The 27640-nt window shown below is 51.5% G+C and overlaps 1 protein-coding gene across 3 annotated transcripts in view; it reads left to right on the forward strand.

The window, feature by feature from the left end:
• Positions 1 to 27341, forward strand: part of ITGAD (integrin subunit alpha D) — a 33631-nt gene extending 6290 nt beyond the window's left edge. Inside the window, exons 6-30 of one of the 3 annotated variants that reach the window (XM_007990759.3) lie at positions 1943 to 2073; positions 3683 to 3828; positions 7720 to 7873; positions 7971 to 8121; positions 8649 to 8722; positions 10566 to 10695; positions 10905 to 11047; positions 11228 to 11368; positions 11460 to 11669; positions 12987 to 13117; positions 13239 to 13396; positions 14588 to 14742; positions 14991 to 15122; positions 16320 to 16393; positions 16667 to 16808; positions 18247 to 18363; positions 18473 to 18552; positions 18653 to 18736; positions 23565 to 23643; positions 23802 to 23909; positions 24021 to 24098; positions 24294 to 24407; positions 24551 to 24652; positions 24947 to 25057; positions 26531 to 27341. In XM_007990759.3, the coding sequence (XP_007988950.3) occupies positions 1943 to 2073; positions 3683 to 3828; positions 7720 to 7873; positions 7971 to 8121; positions 8649 to 8722; positions 10566 to 10695; positions 10905 to 11047; positions 11228 to 11368; positions 11460 to 11669; positions 12987 to 13117; positions 13239 to 13396; positions 14588 to 14742; positions 14991 to 15122; positions 16320 to 16393; positions 16667 to 16808; positions 18247 to 18363; positions 18473 to 18552; positions 18653 to 18736; positions 23565 to 23643; positions 23802 to 23909; positions 24021 to 24098; positions 24294 to 24407; positions 24551 to 24652; positions 24947 to 25057; positions 26531 to 26644 (3059 nt within the window). In that variant the 3' untranslated portion in view covers positions 26645 to 27341. The remainder of the gene's footprint in view (positions 1 to 1942; positions 2074 to 3682; positions 3829 to 7719; positions 7874 to 7970; positions 8122 to 8648; positions 8723 to 10565; positions 10696 to 10904; positions 11048 to 11227; positions 11369 to 11459; positions 11670 to 12986; positions 13118 to 13238; positions 13397 to 14587; positions 14743 to 14990; positions 15123 to 16319; positions 16394 to 16666; positions 16809 to 18246; positions 18364 to 18472; positions 18553 to 18652; positions 18737 to 23564; positions 23644 to 23801; positions 23910 to 24020; positions 24099 to 24293; positions 24408 to 24550; positions 24653 to 24946; positions 25058 to 26530) is intronic. The other 2 variants (XM_073015326.1, XM_073015327.1) reach the window with 2 other exon arrangements.
• Positions 27342 to 27640: the final 299 nt, after the last annotated feature.

Below are 27640 nucleotides of genomic sequence, written 5' to 3' on the forward strand. Positions count from 1 at the left end.
AAAAAGGGGAGCTCCTGGGGAATCCGCAACCTGCCCCATGGATATCAAGATTTGCTGGTGATTGAAGAAGCAGGAAGGGAGGTGACCTTCTGTTTCTCCCCAGCACCCTTGAAGCACCAAGTGGTTGAGCAGGTGGGGTGGGGGAGAGGAAAGAGGAAAAGGCATTTTTTTCTGCAGTGGTGGGCGCGGGGCAGAAACCACAGCCCTGCGGTGTGGGCCTCACACCTTAGTGCTCTGATGGCCTGATCTCCCACCGCCCTGTGGGCAGCACAGGATATGGCTGCTGGTAGAGATACCAACTGGGCCCTGAACACAGGCCACACCCCCCATGAGCCTGGGGACAGCATGAAAATTCTTGTTTGTTTATGTGCATATGATGTGTCCTCACGATTGCAGAGCAAACTCTACAGACTCTGAGGTCACCTGGGAATGTTCCTTTTTTTTTTTTTTTTTGCGACAGAGTCTCACTCTGTCACCTAGGCTGGAGTGCAATGGCACAATCTCGGCTCACTGCAGCCTCTGCCTCCCGGGTTCAAGTGATTCTCCTGCCTCAGCCTCCCAAATAGCTAGGATTACAGGCACCCACCACCATGCCTGGCTAATTTTTTTTGTATTTTTAGTAGAGATGGGGTTTCACCATGTTGGCCAGGCTGGTTTCGAACTCCTGGCCTCAAGTAATCCACCCACCTCAGCGTCCCAAAGTGCTAGGATTACAGGTGTGAGCCACCACGCCCAACTGGGAATGTTCTTGGGTGCCGCTTCCATGGGAGCGTGAAGGGTGGACGCAATGCAATCATAACAGAGGCCCAAGGCCAGCACAGGGGTGTTTGTCTGTCATCCCAGCGCTTTGGGAGGCCGAGATGGGTGGATCATTAGAGCCCAGGAGTTTGAGATCAGCCTGGGCAAAATGATGAAACTCCGTCTCTACAAAAATATACAAAAATTAGCCAGGCAAGGCGGTGCACGCCTGTAGTACCAGCTACTCAGGAGGCTGAGGTGGGAGAATTGCCTGAGCCTGGGGAGGTCGAGGCTGCACTGACCTGTGATCACACCACTCTACTCCAGCCTGGGTGACAGTGAGACTCTGCCTCAAAAAAACAAAAAATGAAAAACCCAGAGGCCTCAACCAATGCCTGGGGGGCTCAGAGTGCAGCTGGCCCTTCAGACACTGAACCAGTCATTGGTAAAGGCCCAGGTGCAGGAGGTGTCCCCGTGGGCAAGAGCTCCCCTCTGCCTAGCATGATTCCTGGGAAGGGACTCAGCTCAGAGCCAACTCCACATAGCTGGAAATGAGGACCTCCGATCTGACCGGGGATTAGGGCTGGGTCTGGGGTGGATCCCTGCCCCACCCCCACAGCATCCCTACAGGCATATCCTGCAGGCCTCGAAGGTGCCTGGCACATGGTGAGAATTGTGCCAGTGGTTGACCCTGGCGGAGGGCCAGGACTTGTCTCCAGCATCCATGTGCGTGTTGCTTTATCCTTGCAGTAATCCCACGTGGCACACTGCTATTACCTTCATTTTACAGAAAGGGACACTGAAGTCCAGAGGAGTTAAGTAATGTGCCTGAATTCACCAATTAGCACATGGCTGAGCTGGGGTTTAGCCCAGGCACACTGGCTCCAGAACACGCACCCTGAACCACTTTGCTAGACATTCACCCGTGATGCTTGTGGCACCCCTAGCATCTGTGTTTAATGAATATTTATTGATTAAACGAATGAGGAGCCCACCTGGGCCCTGGGTTCTCATCTCCCTCTTTCCAGGCCATGTGGGAGGGAGGGAGCAGGGGGCTGGGGTGGCAGATTGGGGCCTCCTCCAAGGAGGGGTCGGAAACCAGGTGGGGATGCCAAGAACAGCTCCCAGGCTCTGTTGAGCAGGAGCTGCAGGGCAGGGCTGGGCCCCCACAGTGCGTCTCCAATTCCTCCCCATTCCCCTACAGAGTGTCCACATCAAGAGATGGACATCGTCTTCCTGATCGATGGCTCTGGAAGCATTAACCAAAATGACTTTAACCGGATGAAGGGCTTTGTCCAAGCTGTCATGGACCAGTTTGAGGGCACTGACACCCTGGTGAAGACTGGGCACCTGGGGCTGGGGGTTGGGGGACGGGGGAGGCTGGCCCGGGAGAGGCATCCTGGGAGGGGGTGGGGGCAGGCTGGTGGAGTCGTATGCAATGGGGCTGGAGTGGAGGATGAAGCTATGGTCCCAGCGCAGGCCCAACTTGAGCCCTGACCTAGGAGGCGCCACCTTTTGGCATTTAATATGTATCCAAAAGCTACAGGAAATACAATGTTTCTGCTGTTTAAAAACATTGAAAGTGTTTAAAAAATAATTTTGCTATGAAATTTGACTGACTGGCCCGGCGCGGTGGCTCACGCCTGTAATCCCAGCACTTTGGGAGGCCGAGGCGGGCGGATCACAAGGTCAGGAGATCGAGACCATGGTGAAACCCCGTCTCTACTAAAAATAGAAAAAATTAGCCGGGCGCAGTGGCGGGCGCCTGTAGTCCCAGCTACTCGGGAGGCTGAGGCAGGAGAATGGCGTGAACCCGGGAGGCGGAGCTTGCAGTGAGCCGAGATTGCGCCACTGCACTCCAGCCTGGGCGACAGAGCGAGACTCCGTCTCAAAAAAAAAAAAAAAAAAAAAGAAATTTGACTGACTATAACTCAGTCAACTGATTGATGATTTATTGTATTTTCTATGTAACTAATAATATATTTTTATTATTTTATTTTCCAATAACTAGTGTCTGTGTATGTGCAAAACCCCCAATTTGTTGTTTTTTAAACAGGGTCTTGCTCTGTCACCCAGGCTGCAGTGTGGGGGCGCAATCATCGCTCACTGCAGGCTTGATCTCCTAGGCTCAAGTGATCCTCTTGCCTCAGCCTCCCGAGTAGTTGGGACTACAGGTGCATGCCACCATGCCTGGCTAATTTGTTAAAATTTTTATTTGTAGAGATGGGGTCTTGCTATATTGCCCAACCTGGTTTCCAACTCCTGGCTCAAATAGTCCTCCCACCTTGGTCTCTCAAAGTGCTGGGATTACAGGCATGAGTCACTACGCCCAGCCACAAATACTTGAGAATCGAGGAAATACACAAATTGATTTGATGTGTGATACATTTTTTTATAAGCTAAGGGTAGCAAATATTGTGGTTGGCAAGGTTATTTTTAGTAAACTGTGAAGGAAACATCATTTGGTTTAGATTTTCCAGTTTATATTTTGTATTTTTGGGCCAATGAATTTTCTTCTCTAGGTTTCAGTATATTATTTGTAGGGCCTCAAAACACATGGGAAATGGTTTGTAAATCCAAAATAATTCCAAAATAAAATTTATTAAAACTAAAAACAATATGGCTTGGTGTGGTGGCTCACACCTGTAATCCCAGCACTTTGGGAGGCTGAGGTGGGAGGATTGCTTGAGGCCAGGAGTTCGAGACCGGCCTGGGCAATATAGTGAGACCTTGTCTCTACCAAAACCAAACCAAAACAAAACAAAACAAAACAAAAAACAAAGCCAGGCATGGTGGCGTGTGCCTGTAGTTCCAGCTACTTGGGAGGCTGAGGCAGGAGGATCACTTGAGGCCAGGAGCTTGAGAGACCCTGTCTCTACAAAAAATTAAAATAAACAATAGAAACAGGCACTGAACCCTGGACCCTCCCCGCTGGCCTTTGCAGTTCGCACTGATGCAGTACTCAAACTTCCTGAAGATCCACTTCACCTTCACCCAATTCCGGACCAGCCGGAGCCAGCAGAGCCTGGTGGATCCCATCGTCCAACTGAAAGGCCTGACATTCACAGCCACGGGCATCCTGCAAGTGGTGTAAGCACTCCCAACCCCGGCCTGCCAATGTGGCTGCCACCCCCACTTCCTAACCCTGGCCCTGGGTCAGCACAGCTCTTCTCAGAGGTTGAGGGAGGCTCCGGGGAAAGGGGCTACTAAGGGGCATGTCAGGGCTGCAGGGAGAACCTCCCCCCGGGGTGCTCCTGGCTGCCTCACTGCTGGTCTCCCTAATATAGGACTAGGCTCCTCTGCAGCTGTGCCTCCCCTTTGCCTGGTTCTGCAGAGCCTGGATCCCAGAACCCCTCCCCACCCCACAGCAGCCAGAGGCCTGGGCTCTGGCTCAGACACATCAGGCTTCCATCCTGGCTCCCCACGAGCTACTCTGGGTGTAACCCTGGGAGTGATGGGCTCTAAGTCTCAGTGACTCTCAGATGAGGATAAGCTCACAGCTTAGGATTGAGATCATGCGTATGGGGTGCTCAGCTCGGGGCACACAGGAGGTGTCAGATAAATGCCTGAGGTGTTATCAGAGAATGGAGCAGTCAGGGACTCAGGAATTGTCACCCAAGGTCGTCCTGGTGCCTTTCTCCCTACTCACCTCCTCCCCTGCATCCCTCACCCCTGCGCAACCCCTGTGCTACTCAGGCACTCACCATGGGCCTGCCTTATGCACAAGCGGTCTATGCCTAAAATGATGTAGGAGGTGGGGCCCCCGAGAAGGGCATGTGGTTCTTGTGGGAAGGAGCTGGGCTGAAGGTCGGGGATCCTTGGCTTCCTGCACACACCCCTGGGAGCGGCCATGGGGTGCTGCTAGAATTTGGCTTAAGCAAGAGATGCTCCTGCCAAACGCACCATCTTTACTTCTGGGAGGATCTTCTGCCTTGAACGGTGGCCCCCTGTGACTCAGCAACCCAGAGGAAGGCCTCCGTCTGCCCTGTAAGATTAAAGTAACACAGGAGTGTCCCCCTCCCGGAGTCTCCACCTCACCCCTCAAAGTTCTTCCAGTGGTGGAGCCTGGGAGAAAAAATGAATGAGGCAGAGGTGACCAAGTGGTTCTCACCAACTCCAGTGATGCTCTCAAGCCCAGAGTGCAGGGAATTTCCCAGCAGCCTCTGCTCCCCAGAGCCAAGCCCATCTCAGGGCTGGACTCAGCCAAGGATTGGACCTCCCTGCCGCCGACCCTTCCCTTCCCTTCCCTTCCCTTCCCTTCCTCCCTTTCTCCTTCCCTCCTTTCTTTCTTCCCTTTCTCCCTTCTTCCCTTCCTCCTTTCCCTCCCTTCCCTCCTTCCTTCTCTCTCTCTCTCTCTCTTGTTTTTTTTAGACAGAGTCTCACTCTGTCGCCCAGGCTGGAGTGCAATGGCACAATCTTGGATCACTGCAACCTCCATCTCCTGGGTTCAAGCGATTCTCCTGCCTCAGCTTCCCAAGTAGCTGGGATTACAAGTGCACACCACCATACCCGGCAAATTTTTGTATTCCCAGTTCAAGCAATTCTCCTGCCTCAGCCTCTGAGCAGCTGGGACTACAGGCCTGCACCACCACGCCTGGCTAATGTTTGTATTTTTAGTAGAGATGGGGTTTCACCATATTGGCCAGGCTGGTCTCGAACTCCTGACCTCAAGTGATCTGCCCACCTCGGCCTCCCAAATGCTGGGATTACAGGTGTGAGCCACCACGCTCAGCCTCTTCCTTCTCTTCCTTCTTTTCTTCCCTTTCTTTCTTTTCTTCTTTTTTTTAAAAAGAAGTTTTATTACCAAAAAAAAAAAAAAAAAAAAAAAAAAAAAGGCAAAACCCAAATGGCAGTAACAGTAAGGAAACTTTTTTAAAAAGAAGTATTATATTACCCACAGTCCCTCTAGTCAACCACCCTACAGTATTTTAGTAACATCAAGGGATACTTGCAAGTGAATCAATAAATCTCAGCCGCATAGCACAATGCCACTTCCATCCTCATCTTTATTCAGGCTTATTTTGTATGGTCACATTCAGGGCAGAAACTATTTTCATCCTGTTTGGGTTTTTTCCCCACCTCATCTAGGTCCACAATTTTTTGTTTTCCTTTTTCTTTCTTTTTTTTTTTTTTTGAGATAGGTCTCACTCTGTTACCCAGGCTGGGGTGCAGTGGCACGATCATGGCTCACTGCAGCCTCCTCCTGACTCAACCTCCCGAGTTGGGATCACAGGTGCATGTCACCATATCTGGCTAATTTTTAAAAATATTTTTTGTAGAGATGGGGTCTTGCTATGTTGACCGGGCTGGTCTTGAACTCTGGCCCTCGAGAGATCCTCCTGCCTCGGCCTCCCAAACTGCTTTCCTTTGAAATGGCTGTGTCTACTAACAGGCTAGGTCATGACTGGCTAAACCTTTTCCCCAGTGTTGGATATTTGGGTTATTTCCAATATCATATTTGGCACCTGTGTGTATTTGCTCTGAGTTTATAGAGTTACATGAGCAGGCAGTTACTTTTTTTTTTTTTTTTTTTTTTTTCTTTTTTTGAGACAGAGTCTCACTGTCGCCCAGGCTGGAGTGCAATGGCGTGATCTCAGCTCACTGCAACCTCCGCCTCCCAGGTTCAAGCGATTTTCCTGCCTCAGACTCCTGAGTAGCTGGTACCACAGGCACGTGCCACAACACCTGGCTAAGTTTTGTATTTTTAGTAGAGATGGGGTTTCACCATGTTGGTCAGTCTGATCTCAAACTCCTGACCTCGTGATCCTCCCACCTTGGCCTCCCAAGGTGCTGGGATTACAGGTGTGGGCCACTGTGCCCGGCCGATAGGTACATGTTTAATTGTTTGTTACAGCTGTCATCTAATTAGTAGTCACCCACAGGCCATTCACTGTAAAAGCTTGACTTTGTTTAATCTTCGGGATAACCTGACACTACTTGTTTTAGTTATCTACTGTTGCCTAACAAACCATCCCCAAATTAAGTGGGTTAAACAACCCAGCACTAAGCTAGTGTCTGGTGCCTGGGGGGGATATGCTGGAAGGCAGGCTTGGTGGGGATGGCTGAGCCTCTTACTTCCGGTGGGTGGCCTTCTTCCATGTGACCACTCCATGGGTGCCTCCAATAGGGCAGCCAGACTTCTCTCATTGTGGCTCAGGGCTCCCAAAAGTGCAAAAGCAAAAGAAACCAAGGCTTCTGAGACCTATGATTGGCATGGTGTCACTTCCACCACATGCTACTGATGAGAGTGGGACTCAGCGAGGCCAGGTCCACTGTGGGAGGGAACCAGGTGTGGTTCACTGGGGGCCATCTTTAGAGACAGCTACAGCACAGTCATCCTCATCATACATGGAGAGAGGCAGAGGCCCGGAGAGGTTAAGTCCCATCCCCAAAGTGTGTCTGATTCCAAAGCCCCTGCTTTGAACCACACTTCCTCTGAGGAAGAGAGTTCAGCCTTGGATAGAATTTAGAAACAAAGAATGTGACTTCCTTTATTATTGATCTAATTATGGTTTGTGTGGCTTTCAAAAATGGCCAAATTAGCTGGGCACGGTGGCTCACGCCTGTAATCCCAGCACTTTGGGAGGCTGAGGCTGGTGGATCACTTGAGGTCAGGAGTCTGAGATCAGCCTGACCAACATGGTAAAACCTCATCTCTACTAAAAATACAAAAATTAGCCGGTTATGGTGGTGGGCGCCTGTAATCCCAACTACTCAGGAGGCTGACGCAGGAGGATCGCTTGAACCTGGGAGGTGGAAGTTGCAGTGAACCGAGATCACGCCACTGCACTCCAGAGCCTGGGCATCAGAGTGAGACTCTGTCTCAAAAGAAAACCAAAAATGGCCAAATCAGTTCCTTAACATGCCTGATAGAATGTGAGGGTGCCAGGACTCCGCAGCCTCTCCAGATGAGAGCACGGCAAATGATCTTTCCAGTAGAGTCACATCTCAGTAGAGTCATCTTCCTTTCCTCCCTGACAGGACACAGCTATTTCATCATAAGAACGGGGCCCGCAAAAGTGCCAAGAAGATCCTCATTGTCATCACAGATGGGCAGAAATACAAAGACCCCCTGGAATACAGAGATGTCATCCCCCAGGCAGAGAAGGCTGGCATCATTCGCTACGCTATCGGGGTGCGCCTCTTCTTCGCCCCTGCCCCAGGCTCAGGGGGCACCTCCTGCAGGTGCAGTGCTGCTGGGCTCCTCCTCCTCAGCTGCCTCTCTGCTGCAGGTGGGACACGCTTTCCAGGAACCCACCGCCAGGCAGGAGCTGAACACCATCGGCTCAGCGCCTCCACAGGACCACGTGTTCAAGGTGGACAACTTTGCAGCCCTTAGCAGCATCCAGAAGCAGCTGCATGAGAAGATCTATGCAGTTGAGGGTAAACGGGAGCAAGAGGGCTCCTGGTAGCCAAGGGGTCCCCACCCAATTGTCCCGCGCAGTCTTTTTTTTTTTTTTTCTTTTTTTTTCTTTTGAGACGGAGTCTCACTTTGTCCCCAGGCTGGAGTGCAGTGGCACGATCTTGGCTCACTGCAACCCCTACCTCCTGGGTTCAAGTGATTATCCTGCCTCAGCCTCCCGAGTAGCTGGGATTACAGGCATGTGCCACCAGGCCCAGCTAATTTTTGTATTTTTAGTAGAGGTGGGGTTTTGCCATGTTGGCCAGGCTGGTCTCGAACTTCTGACCTCAGGTCATTCGACAACCTTAGCCTCTCAAAGTGCTGGGATTACAGGCATGAGCCACTGCTCCTGGCCTGTCCCGCGCAGTCTTGATGGGCCATTCCTGTTCACAAGTCACTCAAAATTGCTCTCCAGAACCCAAGCCTCAGATCATGTTCTCCTCCCTGTGTTCTGAGTCCTCATGTGTCTCACGGCTTCTAGGAACTTCACTGACTTGTTTCCCTACAGGAACCCAGTCCAGGGCAAGCAGCTCCTTCCAGCATGAGATGTCCCAAGAAGGCTTCAGTGCAGCCCTCACAATGGTGGGTAGAGTCTGCCCTCAATCCACAGCTCTTGGATATCAATTCTGTGCTCACCCTGGGCTGGGAGCCAGACATAAACAAGATCAGACCCTGTCCTCAATTTCACCCTCTCACTGGGGAGAGGCCCCCACGCTGTATGTTAGGGGCCAGGAGCACAGCAGGGAAGAGGGTGGCCTGGGTTCCTGCTCTCAAGGATCACGTATTCTAGTGGAGGAGACAGTAAGCAAGAGCCTCTCAGACAGCACTGAGCATCAGGGTAGAGAGAGAGATGGCCAGAGGAGTCTCAGTAATGGAAAAGGCCAGCCCTGAACAAATCAAGGGAGACTGCTCTGGGCATGGGACAAAGCAAGTGCCAGGCAGACCTGGGTCCAGGTTCTCGGAGGGAGAGAGAGGGGCTTGCCAGAGCCCAGGGAGCCCAGGCAGCCTGGAAGCAGAGGGCTGGAGGCTGAGAAGGACCAGGTGGGATCAAAGATGTGGTTTCAAAGTGCATGTGTGTTCAAAGGATCCAGATTGGGCCGGGTACTGTGGCTCACGTCTATAATCCCAGCACTTTGGGAGGCTGAGACGGGCGGATCACTTGAGGTCAGGAGTTTGAGACCAACCTGGCCAACATGGCAAAACCCTGTCTCTACTAAAAATACAAGAAAATCAGCCAGGCATGGTGGCTTGCGCCTGTAATCCCAGCTACTTGGGAGGCCGAGGCAGGAGAATCACTTGAACCTGGGAGACAGAGGTTGCACTGAACCGAGATCGTGCCACTGCGCTCCAGCCTAGGTGACAGAACGAGACTCTGTCTCAAACAAAACAAAACAAAACAAAACAAAACAAAACAAAACAAAACAAACCCCGGACGGGTTTACTTCAGAGTAATTTGGGGGTGTCTAGCGGGTGGTGAAATGAAACAAGATTGGTCAGGAATTGATCACTGAAGGTAGGTCACACGTACTTGGGGGTTCATTATACATTGATTTCTACTTCTATATGTGTTCTAAATTATCCATATCAAAAGTTCAAAAAAGCAATAAAGAAAGTATACCCAGGAGGAAATGCCTGTGGCTCCCTGAAGGAGCTGAGGAAGACCTCACAGAGGAGGCGACATTGACGTGGACTTTTCCAGCCGGGCATAGTGACTCACACCTGTAATCCCAGCACTTTAGGAGGCTGACGTGGGAGGGTCACTTGAGGCCAGGAGTTTGAGAACAGCCTGGGCAACATAGTGAGACCCCGTCTCTACAAAAAATTAAAAAATTAGCCAGGCATGGTGGCACGTGCCTGTGGTCTCAACTCCTCAGGAGGGATTGCATGAGTCCAGGAGTTCAAGACCGCAGCGGGCTACGATTGTGCCACTGCGTCACAGCCCGCGTGACAGAGCAACAGCCTGTTTAAAAAAAAAAAAAAGGTGAAGTTGAAGTTGACTCTTCCAGGGAGGGGAAATGAGCTGAGTCCCTGGAAGGGGAGGGAGGTGTCCCGGCCAAAGGCTTGATGTGCTTTGGAACAGAGGGAGGCTCCATGGCTTTGCTGGGGAAGGGTCCTAGGTGCCACCGGAAGGGCATTGGCGATGGTTTTCCAGCAGGGGTGCCTGCACATTTGGGTTTGGGGAAGCCTGGCCCTGGGGCAGTAGACAGAGGGGCAGCGGTGAGCACAGCGGGGGCAGACAGGGTGGTGAGTGAGAGGAGAGTGAGCTGGCGGAGCAGTGGCTGTGGGGACAGAGGCTGCTGGTGAGGGCTGGGAAGACAGAGAAGAAAGGCCTGGATGGCAAGTGATGCGGGCGGCAGGCGTGTCTCTAGGACATACTGTCTTCCTGCTCCAGTCTCTGCCCAGCCCTGGAATTCTTTCCTCCCAGGATGGCCTCGTCCTGGGGGCTGTGGGGAGCTTTAGCTGGTCTGGAGGTGCCTTCCTGTATCCCCCAAATATGAACCCCACCTTCATCAACATGTCTCAGGAGAATGTGGACATGAGGGACTCTTACCTCGGTGAGAAACGGCCAGGGGTTGGGGACAGGTTGGAGGTGCGCTGCCCAGGGTGGGGTCCAGGGTTCTGGAGAGGGAGATGGGGGCTGTGCTGCCCAGGGTGGGGTCCAGGGTTCTGGGGAGGGGAGAAGGGGGCTGCGCTGCCTGGGGTGGGGTCCAGGGTTCTGGGTGGGGGGAATGGGGGCCTTTGTGCTGAGACCTGGGCCCCTCAGGTTACTCCACTGAGCTAGCTCTATGGAAGGGGGTGCAGAGCCTGGTCCTGGGGGCCCCCCGCTACCAGCACACCGGGAAGGCTGCCATCTTCACCGAGGTGTCCAGGCAATGGAGGCTGAAGGCCGAAGTCACGGGGACGCAGGTTGGGCGTGACAGGAGCCAGAGGGGAAGATGAGGGTGGGGGCAGTGGCCGGGGCCGGGGAGAGGATGGAGGGGCTTTGGGGACTTTGGGGGAGGTCCTGGTACCTGGGGAGAGGTGGGACCTGCCCACAGGGCTGCCTCTGGTGGGGACAGGCAGCATGACCCAGGCTCTGCCCCCCAGATCGGCTCCTACTTCGGGGCCTCCCTCTGCTCTGTGGATGTGGATGGTGATGGCAGCACTGACCTGATCCTCATCGGGGCCCCCCATTACTACGAGCAGACCCGAGGGGGCCAGGTTTCCGTGTGTCCCTTGCCCAGGGGGGTGAGTGGCTGATGGGACCTGGGCTGAGTGGGGTCCGGTGTGGGTGGAGGGGTCGCCTGGGTCGGGGTCTCACACTGCTTGTGTTCAGCAGAGGGTGCAGTGGCAGTGTGAAGCTGTTCTCTGTGGGGAGCAGGGCCACCCCTGGGGCCGCTTTGGGGCAGCCCTGACAGTGTTGGGGGACGTGAATGGGGACAAGCTGTCGGACGTGGCCATTGGGGCGCCGGGAGAGCAGGAGAACCGGGGTGCTGTCTACCTGTTTCACGGAGCCTCAGAATCCAGCATCAGCCCCTCCCACAGCCAGGTGAGGCCCCTGTCTTCAGCCTCTTCCAGTCCCAGCTCTTTCCCATGTCCTGAGTTCACTGAACGCAGCCTCCTGTCTCTGTCACCATTCCCTTCCTTGTTTCAGTGGTTCATCAGCTAAGCACACGTCTTCTCTCTTCTCTCCTCTGTTCTGGAAAGCCTTCCATCTGTGTGGGCAGCTTAATGGTTAGGAGAGCAGGTTTTGAGGTCAGAAGTCAGTTCAAATCCCTGGCCTGGCCAGCCATCCTGAGCTGTGTGGCCTTAGGCAGGTGACTGACAGCCTTGGTCAGCCTTAGTTTCTTTCTATAAAATGCAGAAATGATAAAACCAACTCCTTAGTCTTCTTGTAGAAATAACAGTGAGAGTGCTAAGGCAATCACCACTGCACTCACTGAAGGTTCATGAGTGACCTGACCAGGGATGAATACACAAATATATTCTACGCCTATTATTATGCTCTTAGTTCCTCACCAACCTTTACTCTCATGACGGGTTGGACCCAAAGAGCCCCATTCTCTGTTTGGGGATCCCAAGGTCCTCACCCTGTTTGCTTTCTGTCTTTTTTATTTTTTTTGAGACAGTCTCACGGTGTCGCCCAGGCTGGAGTGCAGTGGCATAATCTTGGCTCACTGCAACCTCTGCCTCCTGGGTTCAAGCAATTCTCCTGCCTCAGCCTCCCGAGTAGCTGAGATTACAGGTGTGTGCCACCATACCTGGCTAATATTTGTATTTTTAGTAGAGATGGGGTTTCACCACATTGGTCAGGCTGATCTGCTCGCCTCAGCCTCCCAAAGTGCTGGGATTACAAGCGTGAGCCACCCGGCCTATTTGCTTTCAATTTCTATCCCCACATCTCTCCTTTCCAATTTCTCTCTTCAGATCCTCTTTCACCACAATCTCTTTTCCAAATCTCTCTTCTCAAACCTTTCACATCGCCTCCGTTTGACTTCCGCCTCTCCCATCTCTCTGACCAGCGGGTCGCTGGAAAGATGAGCAGATGGAAGCACAGAAAGATTGAGTCCTTGCCCACGGCCTCGTGGCTCATATGTGGAGGAGTCAGAACTGGAACTAGAGACTGATTGAATGAATGACACTTGGTTCACCAGGACACCCTTCCAATCTCTACTCCTATATCTGTTTCTTAGCAATCATCTTCCGACTCCTACCTCCTCTTTTCAGGCTCTTATTGGTGACGTCTGTTCACGACTCACCCCTTCTCTCCCTTTCCCACGGTCCTACCTCCATATTCCCCTTGTTACTTATTTCCAGCTTCTTCCCCCACCTTCCAGCCTGATTTACCCTTTTCTCTTCTGGCCAGCGGATCGCCGGCTCCCAGCTCTCCCCCAGGCTGCAGTATTTTGGGCAGGCGCTGAGCGGGGGTCAGGACCTCACCCAGGACGGACTGATGGACCTGGCCGTGGGGGCCCGGGGCCATGTGCTCCTGCTCAGGTAGCAACTCCCCAACATCCTGCCCTCCCGTGCTGTGTCTGATTCACTGGTGCTGGCCCCCACTGCCTTGTTATCCTCCCAGAAGCCAGTGTTCTGTCCTCCCCACTACCCTGCCCCTCAGGAGTCTGCCAGTGCTGAAAGTGGGGGTGACCATGAGATTCAGCCCCGGAGAGGTGGCCAAGTCTGTGTATTGGTGCTGGGAAGAAGGGCCCAGTGCCCTGGAAGCTGGGGACGCCACCATCTGTCTCACCATCCAGAAAAGCTCACTGGACCAGCTAGGTGTGTTTCCCCCATAAAGGTGCCCCGGCCCCTCATCCCATTAGAAGCCCCAATGCCATCCTGAGGATGGGATGGGCCCAGGAACCAATCTCACCTCCACATCCACTCAACACCTATGCCAGAAACCTGGCTCATTCTCTCCCCTCTTCCTCACACCTGGGCCTGTGGGTTCTGTCTCCAGGGTTAACGTGAAGTCCACCCAGTTTTCTCCTGGGCCCCAGCCGCTGCCTTCCCCCAGCCCCTGATTCCCTTCCACCTACACCAAAGTCACGACATGAAGCAGTTACCATATCTCTTCTTGTACCCTCCCACCCATTTTCCACCGAGGAACTAGAGTCGACTGGTCCTAAAATGTAAATCTGGGCTCCTCACTCCCCTGTGTAACCCCCGCTTGCATTTACAAAGACCCCAGTCCTTCCCTCCAATGCCCTCTCTGACTTGGCCTCCTGGCCTCTCTGGCCTCATGGCATCCCACTCTTCCTTATTAGGCACGCTTTTCGCAAATGCGCCAGCTTCGCTCTCCCTTCCAGTCTTAGGCCCTATCTCCACGGTCCCAGACGTTCTCCCCACTCCTCACCTGGTTCCTGCTCGTTCTCTGGGTGGCTGCTTAGCCTTGGTCCATCTGGGATGGCAGCATGGCCAGGTCCAGCGAGCGTGCTATCTTTAGAACCACAGGAGAGCCTCCCCTTGCACTGATCACGCTGTGACATCACGGCCCATGTGCTTGGTTTCTCTCTTAGATTGTGAGCTTCGTGAGAGTGGGGCCATATCCATCTAGCTAGCTAATCTATCATCTATCTACCAAATCTATCATCTATCTATTATCTATTAATCTAATCTATCACCTATCTAATCTATCATCTATCTACCCATCTATCACCTATTATCTATCCTCTATCTATCTGATCTATCACCTATCTAATCTCTCATCTACCAAATCTATCATCTATTTTCTATCATCTATCACCTATTTAATCTATCATCTATTTATCTGTTATCTAGCCATCCATCCATCCATCCATCCATCATCCATGTGTCCATTTATCTTCTCCACATGTATCCCCAGCACGTGGTACAGTTCACGGCCCGTAAAGGTGTCCAGCAAACACGTATTGCATGAACAAATAAATGAAAACAGAGCATTCTAGGTTATTTCTGCCTTTTCATTTTCCACTCTGCCCTGCACTTCAGGTGACGTCCAAAGCTCTGTCAGGTTTGATCTGGCACTGGACCCAGGCCGTCTGACTTCTCGTGCCATTTTCGATGAAACCAAGAACCCGACTTTGACTCGAAGAAAAACCCTGGGACTGGGGGTTCACTGTGAAACCCTGAAGCTGCTTTTGAAAGTGAGGACTTTGGGTTCTGAGAAGGGGGAGGGAGGAGGAGCCCAAGGGTGGCCTGGAGCACCCCCGCTCTCTGCAGAGCGAGGTGGGATGGGTTAGGATGTTGGGGCTGGAGAGAGGAAAGCTGGGGCAGGAGCACCTGGCTCCACCTCTTGGAGGGGCACTGTCAGGGCAGTGGGGAGTGGATGTGGCGCAGGAGGACTTGTGGAGTGTGGAGGACTGCAGGTTCTTGAAAGCCTGTTCTCCCTCAGGATTGTGTGGAGGACGTGGTGAGCCCCATCATTCTGCACCTCAACTTCTCGCTGGTGAGAGAGCCCATCCCCTCCCCACAGAACCTGCGCCCTGTGCTGGCCATGGGCTCAGGAGACCTCTTCACTGCTTCTGTGAGTCTTCCAATGAAGTCCCAGGGATGTGCTGACTTCATTTTGTCTCCATGCACTTAAGAATCCACTGTAGCTCCCAATCACTCAACCACATCCAGCCCAGAAACCTGACTCCAGTCTCTCCCCTCCTCCTCACACCCAGGCCTGTGGGTTCTGTCTCCAGGACTGACCTGAAGTCCACCCCATTCTTCTCCTGGTCCCAGCTGCTGCCTTCCCCCAGCCCCTCGATTCTCTCCTACCTACACCAGAGTCAACACAAAGTGGTTTCCCTATCTATTCCTGTACCCTCCCACCCATTTTCCATAGAGGAGCTAAAATCAACTGGCCCTAAAATGCAAATCTAGGCTTTTCACTCCCCTGCGTAATCCCCCTTGCATTTACAAAGACCCCGGTCCTTCCCTCTGATGTCCTCTCTGACTTGGCCTCCTGGCTTCTCTGGCTTCACAGCATCCCACTCCCCCTTAGTAGGCATGCTTTTAGTAAATGCACCAGCCTTGCTCTCTCTTCTAGTCTTAGGCCCTGCTTCCACCTCACATCCCAGGCGATTCCCACTTTTCCCTAGCACAGACTCTCTTGTTCATTTCCATATCCCTCCCAAGTTTCCTCATTCCTACCTCTGTGCCTTTGTTCCTTTCTCGCCCCTCATTTGGAAAACACTGCCTTCTGCCTTCTCTTCCCCTCTCCCCGCGAAGCTCCAGCCTCACCTCCCTCTCTTCTGAAGGCCACACTCAGCAGCTGCCGCTCCTTCTCTGGTCCCTGTTACACCAAGGTGGTGCCATAGCAGGTATCACACAGCTGTTATAACCATCTGCATCTACATTTGAGGCTGTCTTGGGACTGTAGTTTCCTTGAGCATAGGAACCATGTTGAATTTGCCTGTCGTTTCCACCTTCCTTCAGCCCTCACCCAACCCAGAACCTGCACAATTATTGGCACTTAATAATGTTTGTGGAATAATTGTTCCAGGATAAGCTGGATGTGACTCAACTGAACTTTATGTCCCTTGAAGCCAAGGATCTTGTCCTATTTTTCTTTTATATGCCAACCTCCAAACCGCACCTGCACCCCTTGTTGGTGTCTAGCAAAGTGCTGGGGGCAGTGGCTTAGTAATGCTCAATGTTGGTGGGTGCTTTGAAGGAGGGGCTTGGAGAAAGACTAAGACGTCAGATGGGAACAGAATGTACTGTTTTGCTGCAGCTCCCCTTTGAGAAGAACTGTGGGCAAGATGGCCTCTGTGAAGGGGACCTGGGTGTCACCCTCAGCTTCTCAGGGTGAGCTGTAACTCCTTTCATATCCGGACACTCGGGCTTCCAAGTCCCCCATCCTCCTGGGATGCTTGTGCTGCTCTCTGGCTCTCTTTCTAACAAAAGTGATGTTGACTGGGGTGTTATCGGCCCAGAGTGCCAGAGTTTCCAGGGCTGCCCTGCCTTTCCCAGTTCCCGTCTATTTCCAGTGGAGTCCCACTCCCAGCCTTTCCCTTCAGTGGAGTCCCACTCCCAGCCTTTCCCTTCAGTGGAGTTCCACTCCCAGTCCTTTCCCTTCAGCCTGAAGATCCTGACCGTGGGGAGCTCCCTGGAGCTCAATGTGATTGTGACTGTGTGGAATGCGGGCGAGGATTCCTACGGAACTGTGGTCAGCCTCTACTACCCAGCAGGGTTGTCCCACCGACGGGTGTTGGAAGCCCAGGTAACAACTGCTGTAGGCTCTAGTGGGAGGGGGCCTCTCCCCTGCCCTGTAGCCCTGGGAGTTAGAGAGTGTTCTTCAAAATTCTTCTGTGATGATATGTTCTCTCTCTCTCTCTCTCTCTCTCTCTCTCTCACACACACACACACACACAGAGAGAGAGAGAGAGAGAGAATGAGAAAGTGCATAAAGCATATATACAGTTTAATGAATAATATTAAACAAACCATAGAGTTAACATCCAGGTCAAGAAATAAATCGCTGCTAGTATCCCCAGAACCCCCTCCCCGTGTACCTTTCCCCATCACAGCTCCATCCTCTCCCCAAAGGTCATCACTATTCTGACTTTGTGGTCATCACTTCCTTATATTTCTCCCTCTCTCCCTCCATCCCTCCCTTCCTCCCTCTCTTGTTTTTTCTTGTTTTTTGTTTTTTGTTTTTTTTTTTTTAGAAGGAGTCTTACTCTGTCACCCAGGCTGGAGTGCAGTGGCACAATCACCACTCACTGCTGCAGCCTAGACCTGCTGGGCTCAAGCAATTCTCCCACTTCAGCCTTCTGAGTAGCTGGGCCTACAGGTGCACACCACTACGCCCAGCTAATTTTTAATTTATTTACTCTTTATTTTTATTTCTTTTAGAGACAGGGTCTCACCATGCTGCCCAGGCTGGTCTCAAACTGCTGGGCTCAAGCAATCCTCCCGCCTCAGCCTCCCAAAATTCTGAGATTACAGGCGTGAGCCACCACGCCTGACCATGTTTTTCCTGTGTGTGGGTCTTGTTTAAGAAACACTTCCAGGTTATGAAAATAGCCCCCTATATTATCTTCCAAAAGCTTCATGGTTTTGCTTTTTCACATTTAAGTCTTTAATCCAGTTGGAATTTATTTTAATTTATGAAGTGGGGTAGGGATCCAATTTATTTTTCTTCTTTTTTCTTTCTCCTCCTCTTCCTCTTGTTCTTTCTTTACTTTTCTTTTCTTTTTTTTGTTTGGGTCAATTTTCCTGGCATTGATGGAAATTGATTGAAAAGTCTGTCCTTGCCTGGGCAAGGTGGCTCACACCTGTAATCCCAGCACTTTGGGAGGCCAAGGCTGGTGGATCACCTGAGGTCAGGAGTTTGAGACTAGCCTGGCCAACATGGTGAAACCCCATCTCTACTAAAAATACAAAAATATTAGCCAGGCATGGCGGCAGGCACCTGTAATCCCAGCTACTTGAGAGGATGAGGCAGGAGAATTGCTTGAACCTGGGAGGTGGAGGTTGCAGTGGACCATGATCATGCCATTGCACTCCAGCCTGGGTGACAAGAGTGAGAATCCGTCTCAAAAAAAAAAAGAAAAGTCTGTCCTTTTCCCTACTGCTCTGCAGTGTCACCATTGCTGTGTGTATCAAGCCCACACCTGCATGCGGGTAACTTTTTAAAATTCATTCCCCTCTCCTAGAAGCAGCCCCATCAGCGTGCCCTGCGCCTGGCATGTGAGACAGTGCCCACTGAGGATGAGGGCCTGAGGAGCAGCCGCTGCAGCGTCAACCACCCCATCTTCCATGAGGGTTCTAACGTCAGTGCTTCCCCCGAAATCCCCATCACTGTCCTCCCTTGTCCCAATCCGTCCCTCACTCCACCATGCCCTTCCTTTTATCCCCATTCTTTCCTTCTCCTTCCATCAGAGCACCTTCATAGTCACATTCGATGTCTCCTACAAGGCCACCCTGGGAGAAAGGATGCTTATGAGGGCCAGTGCAAGCAGGTGGGTACAGGCCAGGGTGTCCCCCACCCTCCATCTCATGCCCCGGCTAGAGACCCCTCTCCTGGATTCCTTCCCATTGGTCGCCCCTTTCTTTCTCTAGCGAGAACAATAAGGCTTCAAGCAGCAAGGCCACCTTCCAGCTGGAGCTCCCGGTGAAGTACGCAGTCTACACTGTGATCAGCAGGTGCCCAGTCCCTGGCCCTCCCCTTGGACTTCTGGCCTTCCTCTACGCCTGGTACTCCCTCTGAGTCCCAGCTTGCTCTTCCAATGATGCACATCTAAGCTCTCCTGTTTTGGGATGCCTTTGTGGGTGAACAGCCATATATAATAACGTTTATGCTGCATAAAGATGTTTCTGGGCTGGACGTGGTAGCTCACGCCTGTAATCTCAGCACTTTGGGAGGCTGAGGCAGGTGGTTCAACTGAGGTCAGGAATTTGAGACCAGTTTGGCCATCACGGTGAAACTCCATCTCTACTAAAAATACATAATTAATTAGTTGGGCGTGGTGGCACGTGCCTGTAATTCCAGCTACTCGGGAGGCTGAGGCAGGAGAATCACTTGAATCCAGGTGGTGGAGGTTGCAGTGAGCAGAGATCATGCCACTGCACTCCAGCCTGGGTGACAGAGTGAGACTCTGTCTAAAAAAAAAAAAAAAAAAAAAAAAAATTAGCTGGGCGTGGTGGCACATGCCTGTAATCCCAGCTACTCAGGAGGCTGAGGCTGGAGAATCTCTTGAACCCAGGAGGTGGAGGTTGCAGTGAGCTGAGATCGCGCCACTGCACTCCAGCCTGGGCAACAGAGCAAGATTCTGTCTCAAGAAAAAAAAAAAAATGTTTTTGTCAACAATGGACCCACATTTACTATAGATGGTCTCCTAAAATTATAATGGAGTTGAAAAATCTCCTATTTATGCCATAACAGTTGTAACATTGTAGTGCAACTCGTTGCCTTTTTTATGTCTAGATACACAAATACTTTCCACTGTGTTACAACTGCCTACAATATTCAGTACAGTAACATGCTGCACAGGTTTGTAGCCCAGGAGCAATAGGCTACACCACATCACCTAGCTGTGCAGTAGGCTCTACCATCTAGGTTTCCATGAGTGTAACCTATGATGTTTGCACAAGGATGAAATTGCCTAAGGCTAGGTGCAGTGGCTCACACCTGTAATCCCAACACTTTGGGAGGCTGAGGCAGGCGGATCACCTGAGGTCAAGAGTTCAAGACCAACCTAGCCAACATAGTGAAACCTTGTCTCTACTAAAAATGCAAACATTAGCCCAGTGCAGTGGCACATGCCTGTAATCCCAGCTACTGGGGAGGCTGAGGCAAGAGAATCGCTTGAACTTGGGAGGCAGAGATTGCAGTAAGCTGAGATCATGCTGCTGCACTCCAGCTCGGGGGTGACACAGGAAGACTGTGTCTCAAAAAAAAAAAAAGAAAAGAAAAGAAAAAGAAAAAGAAATTGCCTTACGATTAATTTCTCGGAATGTATTCTTGGTGTATTTGTACCCTAATAATATATACCATAGCTCTTGCTGCTTCTCTCAAACCGACTTGCTGGTGGGACACACACACTTTGCCACGGCTGTGCCTTTCCCCCTCTGCCTCCAAAAGGAAGGCTTCCTTTTTTAACATGAAACACATCCTGTCCTTTGTATTAAAAGTGAATGTGCTGAAGCAAAGCTGCTAGATGGAGATCAAGGCTTTTCTGAGCACCCTGAATTGGGGAGCTTGTGCCCAACAGGATATGGTCTGTCACCACACAGTGGAAAGGAAAGGTCGGGTTTCTATAAAACTCAGAGTGGGGCAGAGGTGTGAGAAACTGTTGGGAAGGTCTCTAAGAGCCCGGCCGAGGCAGCGCAGGAAGGGCAAGTGTAGGGCTGAAGGCAAGAGGGCTCTTCAGGTGGGTGCAGGCGCAGGGGCAGGCCAGACTGGACGCAGAGCAAGGCATCCCACACACTGGGTTGAAAGCCTGTAACATTGCTGTGGGACAGAGTTTGCTGCTATTGCTTTTTTTTTTTTTTTTTTTTTTAAAGACAGTCTCGCTCTGTCACCCAGGCTGAAGTTCATTGGTGCAATCTGGGCTCACCACAACCTCCACCTTCCAGGTCCAAGCGATTCTCCTGCCTCAGCCTCCAGAGTAGCTGGATTACAGGCATGCACAACCACATCTAGCTAATTTGTTGTTGTTGTCTGTTTGTTTGTTTTGAGACAGAGTTTCACTCTTGTTGCCCAGGCTGGAGTGCAATGTTGAGATCTCCGCCTCCCAAGTTCAAGCAATTCTCCTGTCTCAGCTTCCCGAGTAGCTGGGATTACAGGCATGCACCACCATGCCTGGCTAATTTTGTATTTTTAGTAGAGACAGGGTTTCTCCACGTTGGTCAGTCTGGTCTCGAACTCCTGACCTCAGGTGATCTGCCCGCCATGGCCTCCCAAAGTGCTGGGATTACAGGTGTGAGCCACCACACCTGGCTGCTGTTGCTTCTGATGTATTAAGTTGTTAGGGGAAGGAACGAGGGAGATCAAGCAGTGTCATTGTCTTTTCAAGTCATACGTATGTTTCCTTTTCTATCCACAGGGAAATACTTACAATAAGAGCTTACAGTTATATATACCAATGTCAGGCATCGTTGTATGTTGCTGTTGTTTTAAGGTGGTTTTCTTGCATCATCTTAAGTACTTTATATGTATTTACATTTATTTAATCCTCACAATAATTATATTGTTATCCCGATTTTCATCAACAAAGACATCAATAAGTGAAATACTTTGTTCCTGTCAATCTCCAAGTGAGCAGCAGAACCAGGAATCAGACCCAGACAGTTTGGCTGCAGAGCCCATGCCTGTGCCGTATATGGCATGCCTCTCCAAGCACTGGGGAAAGCTGAGTGGGTTACTTCGATCTGAAAACAGGCTTAGGCTGCACATGGTGGCTCATGCCTGTAATTCCAGCACTTTAGGAGGCTGAGTGCTGGGATTATGGGTATGAATGTGAGGGTGGCTTGAACCCAGGAGTTCAAGACCAGCCTGGGCAACATAGCGAGACTCCATCTCTACGCAAAAAAAATTTAAAATGAAAATAAAATAAAATTTTAAAAATGAAAAGAGGCTTAGAACTAGATTTTTTTTTTTTTTTTTTTTTTTTTTTTGAGACGGAGTCTTGCTCTGTAGCCCGGGCTGGACTGCAGTGGCCGGATCTCAGCTCACTGCAAGCTCCGCCTCCCGGGTTTATGCCATTCTCCTGCCTCAGCCTCCGGAGTAGCTGGGACTACAGGCGCCCGCCACCTCGCCCGGCTAGTTTTTTGTATTTTTAGTAGAGACGGGGTTTCACCGTGTTAGCCAGGATGGTCTCGATCTCCTGACCTCGTGATCCGCCCGTCTCGGCCTCCCAAAGTGCTGGGATTACAGGCTTGAGCCACCGCGCCCGGCCCTAGAACTAGATTTTAAGGTGAGAAAACAGAAGCACAGAGAGAAGGGTTTCGGGTGGGAGGCACAGAGGAAAACCGGCATACTTAGGGAAAAATAAACCCCTAAGATTTATGGAGGACTCCCTGTGTGCTGGGCACTACCAAGCCCTGGTCACAACTCTCCTACAGGGAGGTGCTATGGTTCGCATCCCCATTTTAAAGAGTGAAAAGCTACAGGTTCCAGAGACATGAAGCGGCTTGCCTCAGTGACTCAGGTAGGAAGTGGTCGACCTGAGATGTGAACCCAGGCAGTTTGACACTGGAGTCCGTGTTTTTAGTCATCAGGCTGATGGGGGGTGGGCTGCTGGGGCCGTTTCTGTGCGGCTGGGCTGGCTGCTGCGTGCGAGGTGCAGGCCCCTCTGCTGCTCTGCTTACTTTTGCTTTTTGTTTGTTTGTTTTGAGACAGGGTCTCACTCTGTTGCCCAGGCTGGAGTGGTGTGAACGTAGCTCACTGCAGCCTCGACCTCCCAGGCTCAAGCAATCCTCCTGCTTCAGCCTCCTGAGTAGCTGGGACCACAGGCGTGTGCCACCACGTGCAGCTAATGTTTGTTTGTTTGTTGGTTTGTTTTTGCAGAAATGAGGTCTCTCTATGTTGCCCAGGCCAGTCTCGAACTCCTGAGCTCAAGCGATCCTCCTGCCTTAGCCTCTCTAAGTGTTGGGATTACAGGCGTGAGCCACCTTGCCTGGCCAGCTTGCTCATTATTACTAAAACCAGGGAGTATGGCTTAACTTGAACCCCCAGTGCCGACCACACAGCCTGTGTTTGCTGAAGGAAGTCTGGGTGGAAAGACCCCACCTGCTTCCTGGAACACTGATGTCCCTTCCATAGGCTGTGCACAGGCACCATCTTCCTTCACATTTACTCACCTGCCCCAGGACAGCCGAATCTATTTTCTTCATTCCCACCATGAAGTGGCCCTCACTCCATGTCTTCCTGAGTGATCCACCTCTCATTCCTAGAGTCCCCTTAGGCTAACTTGTTCTGCTGCAATCTCTGTAAGCATTACCAGAGGCCAACCACTAACGATTAGAGAAAGCAATGCAAATGCCTTTGCCCCATGTAGGAGAGGTGAGGTTTAAGTTGGGTTTTTAAGTGTAAATTTCCAAAACGGGAGATAGTAAGAACATTCCAAGGAGAAGAGCTTCAGCAAACTCATGAGACTATGAAAGAGCCAGAGGTGTGCAGGGCAGAGCTAGTGGATCTGGGTGATGGGGGCAAGGGACATCGGAGGGAGAGGAGCTGAAGCCGAGGCAGCAAAGTTTATGTGGGACCATCTTTTATTTGTTTATTTTGAATAGGGACGGGGTCTCACTATGTTGCCCTAGGTGGTCTGGAACTCCTGGGCTCAAGCGATCCTCCTGCCCCAGACTCCCAAAGTTCTGGGATAACAGGCATGAGCCACTGCACCCAGCCAAATAATGTCCATTATTATTTCCCTGAGAAATGTGCCTGGCCAAACTGAGCTCTCTGCAGTAGGACAGGGCACAACTGGGGACAGTTTCAGGGCTGTTTTTCACCCACAGGCTCTCTCTCCAGACAGGAAGAATCCACCAAGTACTTCAACTTTACAACCTCTGATGAGAAGAAAATGGAAGAGGCTGAGCATCGATACCGCGTGAGAGTCTAGGGAGTATCCTTGTCCGCCTTCCACAGTGTGGATAAAGTTGGAAGTCGGTGGAGAAGACGGAGAGGAGCCTGGGGTAGGGCCAGGAGGGAAGTGGCATTTGGGAGGCTCCAGAGACCACAATAACACTCTGCCTTGATTTCCTGCAGGTGAATAACCTCAGCCAGCGAGATCTGTCCATCAGCATTAACTTCTGGGTTCCTGTCCTGCTGAACGGGGTGGCCGTGTGGGATGTGGTCGTGGAGGCCCCATCCCAGGTACCTGCCTGCCTCTCCTCTCTCTTCAGACTGGCATCCCACAGCACGGCACTGCCTCTTACCAGGGACATGTTGCTCATTCTGTGGCTAACTGCTTCTCTCTCTCCCCAGAGTCTCCCCTGTGTATCAGAGAGAAAACCTCCCCAGCATTCTGACTTCCTGACCCAGATTTCAAGAAGTCCCGTGCTGGTAAGAAAGTCCCTGAACCCCCACCGCAAGATCAGCCCCCACCAGGGATATCGAGAAATGTACCGCTAGGCCGCAGAGTTCTGTGCATGTCCTATAACTGTTTATCTGTTCCCCACCCCAAACCTGACCATATTTTTACCTATGGTTCCCTCCTCAGTGAAGAACCCCTCAGCTTCACCCCTCTTCTGCCCCCAGGACTGCTCCATTGCTGGCTGCCTGCGGTTCCGCTGTGACATCCCCTCCTTCAGCGTCCAGGAGGAGCTGGATTTCACCCTGAAGGGCAACCTCAGTTTCGGCTGGGTCCGCCAGGTGTGTGAGGGCAGTGGCAGAGCACCTGCCCTGGACTCAGGCAGGACCTGGCATGTCTGTGCCCATGTACAAGCCAGGGCATCCCTGGAGCTCTGAGCCTCCCCCAGAGCCAGTTCCACAAGCTTCCCCCAACCCCTTTGCAGACATCGCAGAAGAAGGTGTCGGTCGTGAGTGTGGCTGAAATTACGTTCGACACATCCGTGTACTCCCAGCTTCCAGGACAGGAGGCATTTATGAGAGCTCAGGTAGAGACCATGTTGGGGGCAGCAACCAGGCTGGACAGAGGGCCCCTAGGGCTACATCCGCAGTGCTGGGTGGGGGTTTGCAAGCCTTGGGGGAGGAGGGGTGGGGGTTTGCAAGCCTTGGGGGAGGAGGGTGAAGGTCTCTGGGCAGGACAGCTGTCCCTCAGGGCACGGGTGCTGCTGTGTCTCAACCCTTAGAGCAGAGCCTCAGGGAGGAGGGGAGGGAGTTAAAGGTTGGGGAACCTGGGAGGCATCCGGGATGGCAGGAGGCTGGACGCTCTCTGATCTCTGAATCAGATGGAGATGGTGCTAGAAGAATACGAGGTCTACAACGCCATTCCCATCATCATGGGCAGCTCTGTAGGGGCTCTGCTACTGCTGGCGCTCATCACAGCCACACTGTACAAGGCAAGTGTTTTATCCCACTCTTTTTTTTTTTTTTTTTTTTTTTTGAGACAGAGTTTTCACTCTTGTTGCCCAGGCTGGAGTGCAATGGTGTGATCTTGGCTCACTGCAATCTCCACCTCCCGGGTTCAAGTGATTCTCCTGCCTCAGCCTCCCAAGTAGCTGGGATTACAGGTGGCCTGCACCATGCCTGGCTAGTTTTTTGTATTTTTAGTAGAGACGCAGTTTCACCATGTTGGCCAGGCTGGTCTCAAACTCCTGATCTCAGGTGATCCGCCTGCCTCAGCCTCCCAAAGTTCTGGGATTACAGGCGTGAGTCACCACATTCGGCCTTATCCCACTCTTGACACCACCAGCATCCAACCCAAGCCCTTCTACAGACTGGGTGGTATAGTGAGAACTCAGACTGTGGAGGCAGGCAGGCCTGGACACACATTTTGGTTCTATCATGTACTCACTGTTTAATGTTAGGCAAGTTGCTCCACCTCTCTGAGCGTGTTTCTCTCTCTCTCTCTTTTTTTTTTTTTTCTTTTTTCTTTTGAGGTGGAGTCTCACTCAGTTGCCCAGACTGGAGTGCAGTGACACAGTCTCAGCTCACTGCAACCTCCACCTCCCAGGTTCAAAAGATTCTCATGCCTCAGCTTCCCAAGTAGCTAGGACTATAGGCACACGCCACCACACCTGGCTAATTTTTGTATTTTTAGTAGAGGCAGGGTTTCACCATGTTGGCCAGATTGGTCTTGAACTCCTGACCTCATGTGATCTGCCCACCTCGGCCTCCCCAAGTGCCGGGTTTACAGGCGTGAGCCACTGTGCCCCACCATTTCTCATTTTTGAAATGATAATAATGCTTATATCACAGAGTGGCTGAAGTGAGAGAGAAATGAGGCCAGGGCATGTGCACAGATCTGCCTGGATCTATGCTGTCCTGCCACGGGTCGTGTGTGTACCTACTGTGCTTGGGGCCAGCAGATGCTCAATATATGATAGCTGTTGTTCACATAAAGGTTCTCGCACACAAATGTAAGTTAGCTTAGTTGTTGCCTCCTCTCCTCTCTCAGCTTCTTCTTATTCCCAATTTTCTTCCCTGCCCTCTTACCCAGCTTTTCTTTCTTTTATTTCTTTTTCTTTTCTTTTTTTCTCTTCTCCTTTCTTCTTCTTTTATATGGAGCCTTGCTCTGTCGCCCAGGCTGGAGTGCAGTGGCATGATCTCGGCTCACTGCAACCTCCGTTTCCCGGGTTCAAGCGATTCTCTTGCCTCAGCCTCCTGAGTACCTGGGATTACAGGTGCACCACCATGCCCAGCTAATTTTTGTATTTTTAGTAGAGACAGGGTTTCACCAGGTTGGCTAGGCTGGTCTCCAGCTCCTGACCTCAAGTGACCCACCTTCCTCAGCTTCCCAAAGTGCTGGGATTAGAGGTGTGAGCCACTGCACCCGGCCTTACCCAGCTTTTCTCATTTATTTCCCCTGATAGCTTGGCTTCTTCAAACGCCACTACAAGGAAATGCTGGAGGACAAGCTTGAAGAAACTGCCACATTCAGCGGGGAAGGTTTCAGCTGTGGGGCGCCAAATGTGCCTTTGTCCTAATAACTCACTTTCCTGTTTATCTCTACCCCTGTGGGCTGGTCTTGCTTGCAACCATAAATCAACTCACATGGAAACAACTTCTGCATAGATCTGCACTGGCCTGAGCAACCTACCAGATGCTAAGTACCTTCTGAGAGAGGTAGAGATTGTAATATTTTTGCATATCTGTCCACCTTTTTTAGTGATGACCCACTTTTTACAGAAACAGGCATGGTGCCAACATAAATTTTCATGTGCGTAAGAACTGTCACACGAAACGAGGATGTTTATAGCACACTTTCCTTGCATGGAAGAGCTATAACCCAGGGACCTGAGTGCCTCTCTGGCAATAGTTGGGGGAACCTGTTTGTGGGCATTGAAAAAGTTTTCTCACTTTCTATGGTGATGGGAGCCTGAGGTCATCTTTTCTTGATGGGGCTGAGAGGCGTCTCAGGGGAGAGAGTCAAAGAGTGTGTGTGTGTGTGTGCGTGCTCATGCACGTGCACGCAGGATGCATTGGTCATGGGTTTCTGCACACACTTCAGGTTCCTCCGTAATGGTAAGTGGGCAGGTTGTCCTAGGAGGTGAAGAAATGTCCAGAGCTCATCTGAACTCCTGTCCCCCTTGAATGGGGTATTCAGAAGCCAGGAAAGCCAGGCTTGGAGCACGTGATTTCCCAAATAGAAGACCCATTAAGGAAGATTATAGAGAATGACCAAAAGATTCCAAATCCAGCATTAGGTCCCGAGGGCTCACACACAGGACTGTGGAGCCTCCGTCTGAAATCCAGATAGCTGGGGTTCACAGACACCAGCGGCTCAGGTGTCAGGCAAGAAGTGGGACTTCAGGATCTGCAGCCCTGGGCTCCCAGGGGGGCTCTGCGAGCTGCCTGAACTTGGACAAGTCATTTAATTCCCGAGAATCTCAGGTCCTCCTCTGGAGAAGGGGAACTAAAATTATACCCTACTCCCAGCGTTACTGTGAGGATTCAGTGTATGGGGAAGCCCATTACAGCCT

This window comes from Chlorocebus sabaeus, chromosome 5 (assembly GCF_047675955.1).
Source record: "Chlorocebus sabaeus isolate Y175 chromosome 5, mChlSab1.0.hap1, whole genome shotgun sequence".
Taxonomy (NCBI): domain Eukaryota; kingdom Metazoa; phylum Chordata; class Mammalia; order Primates; family Cercopithecidae; genus Chlorocebus; species Chlorocebus sabaeus.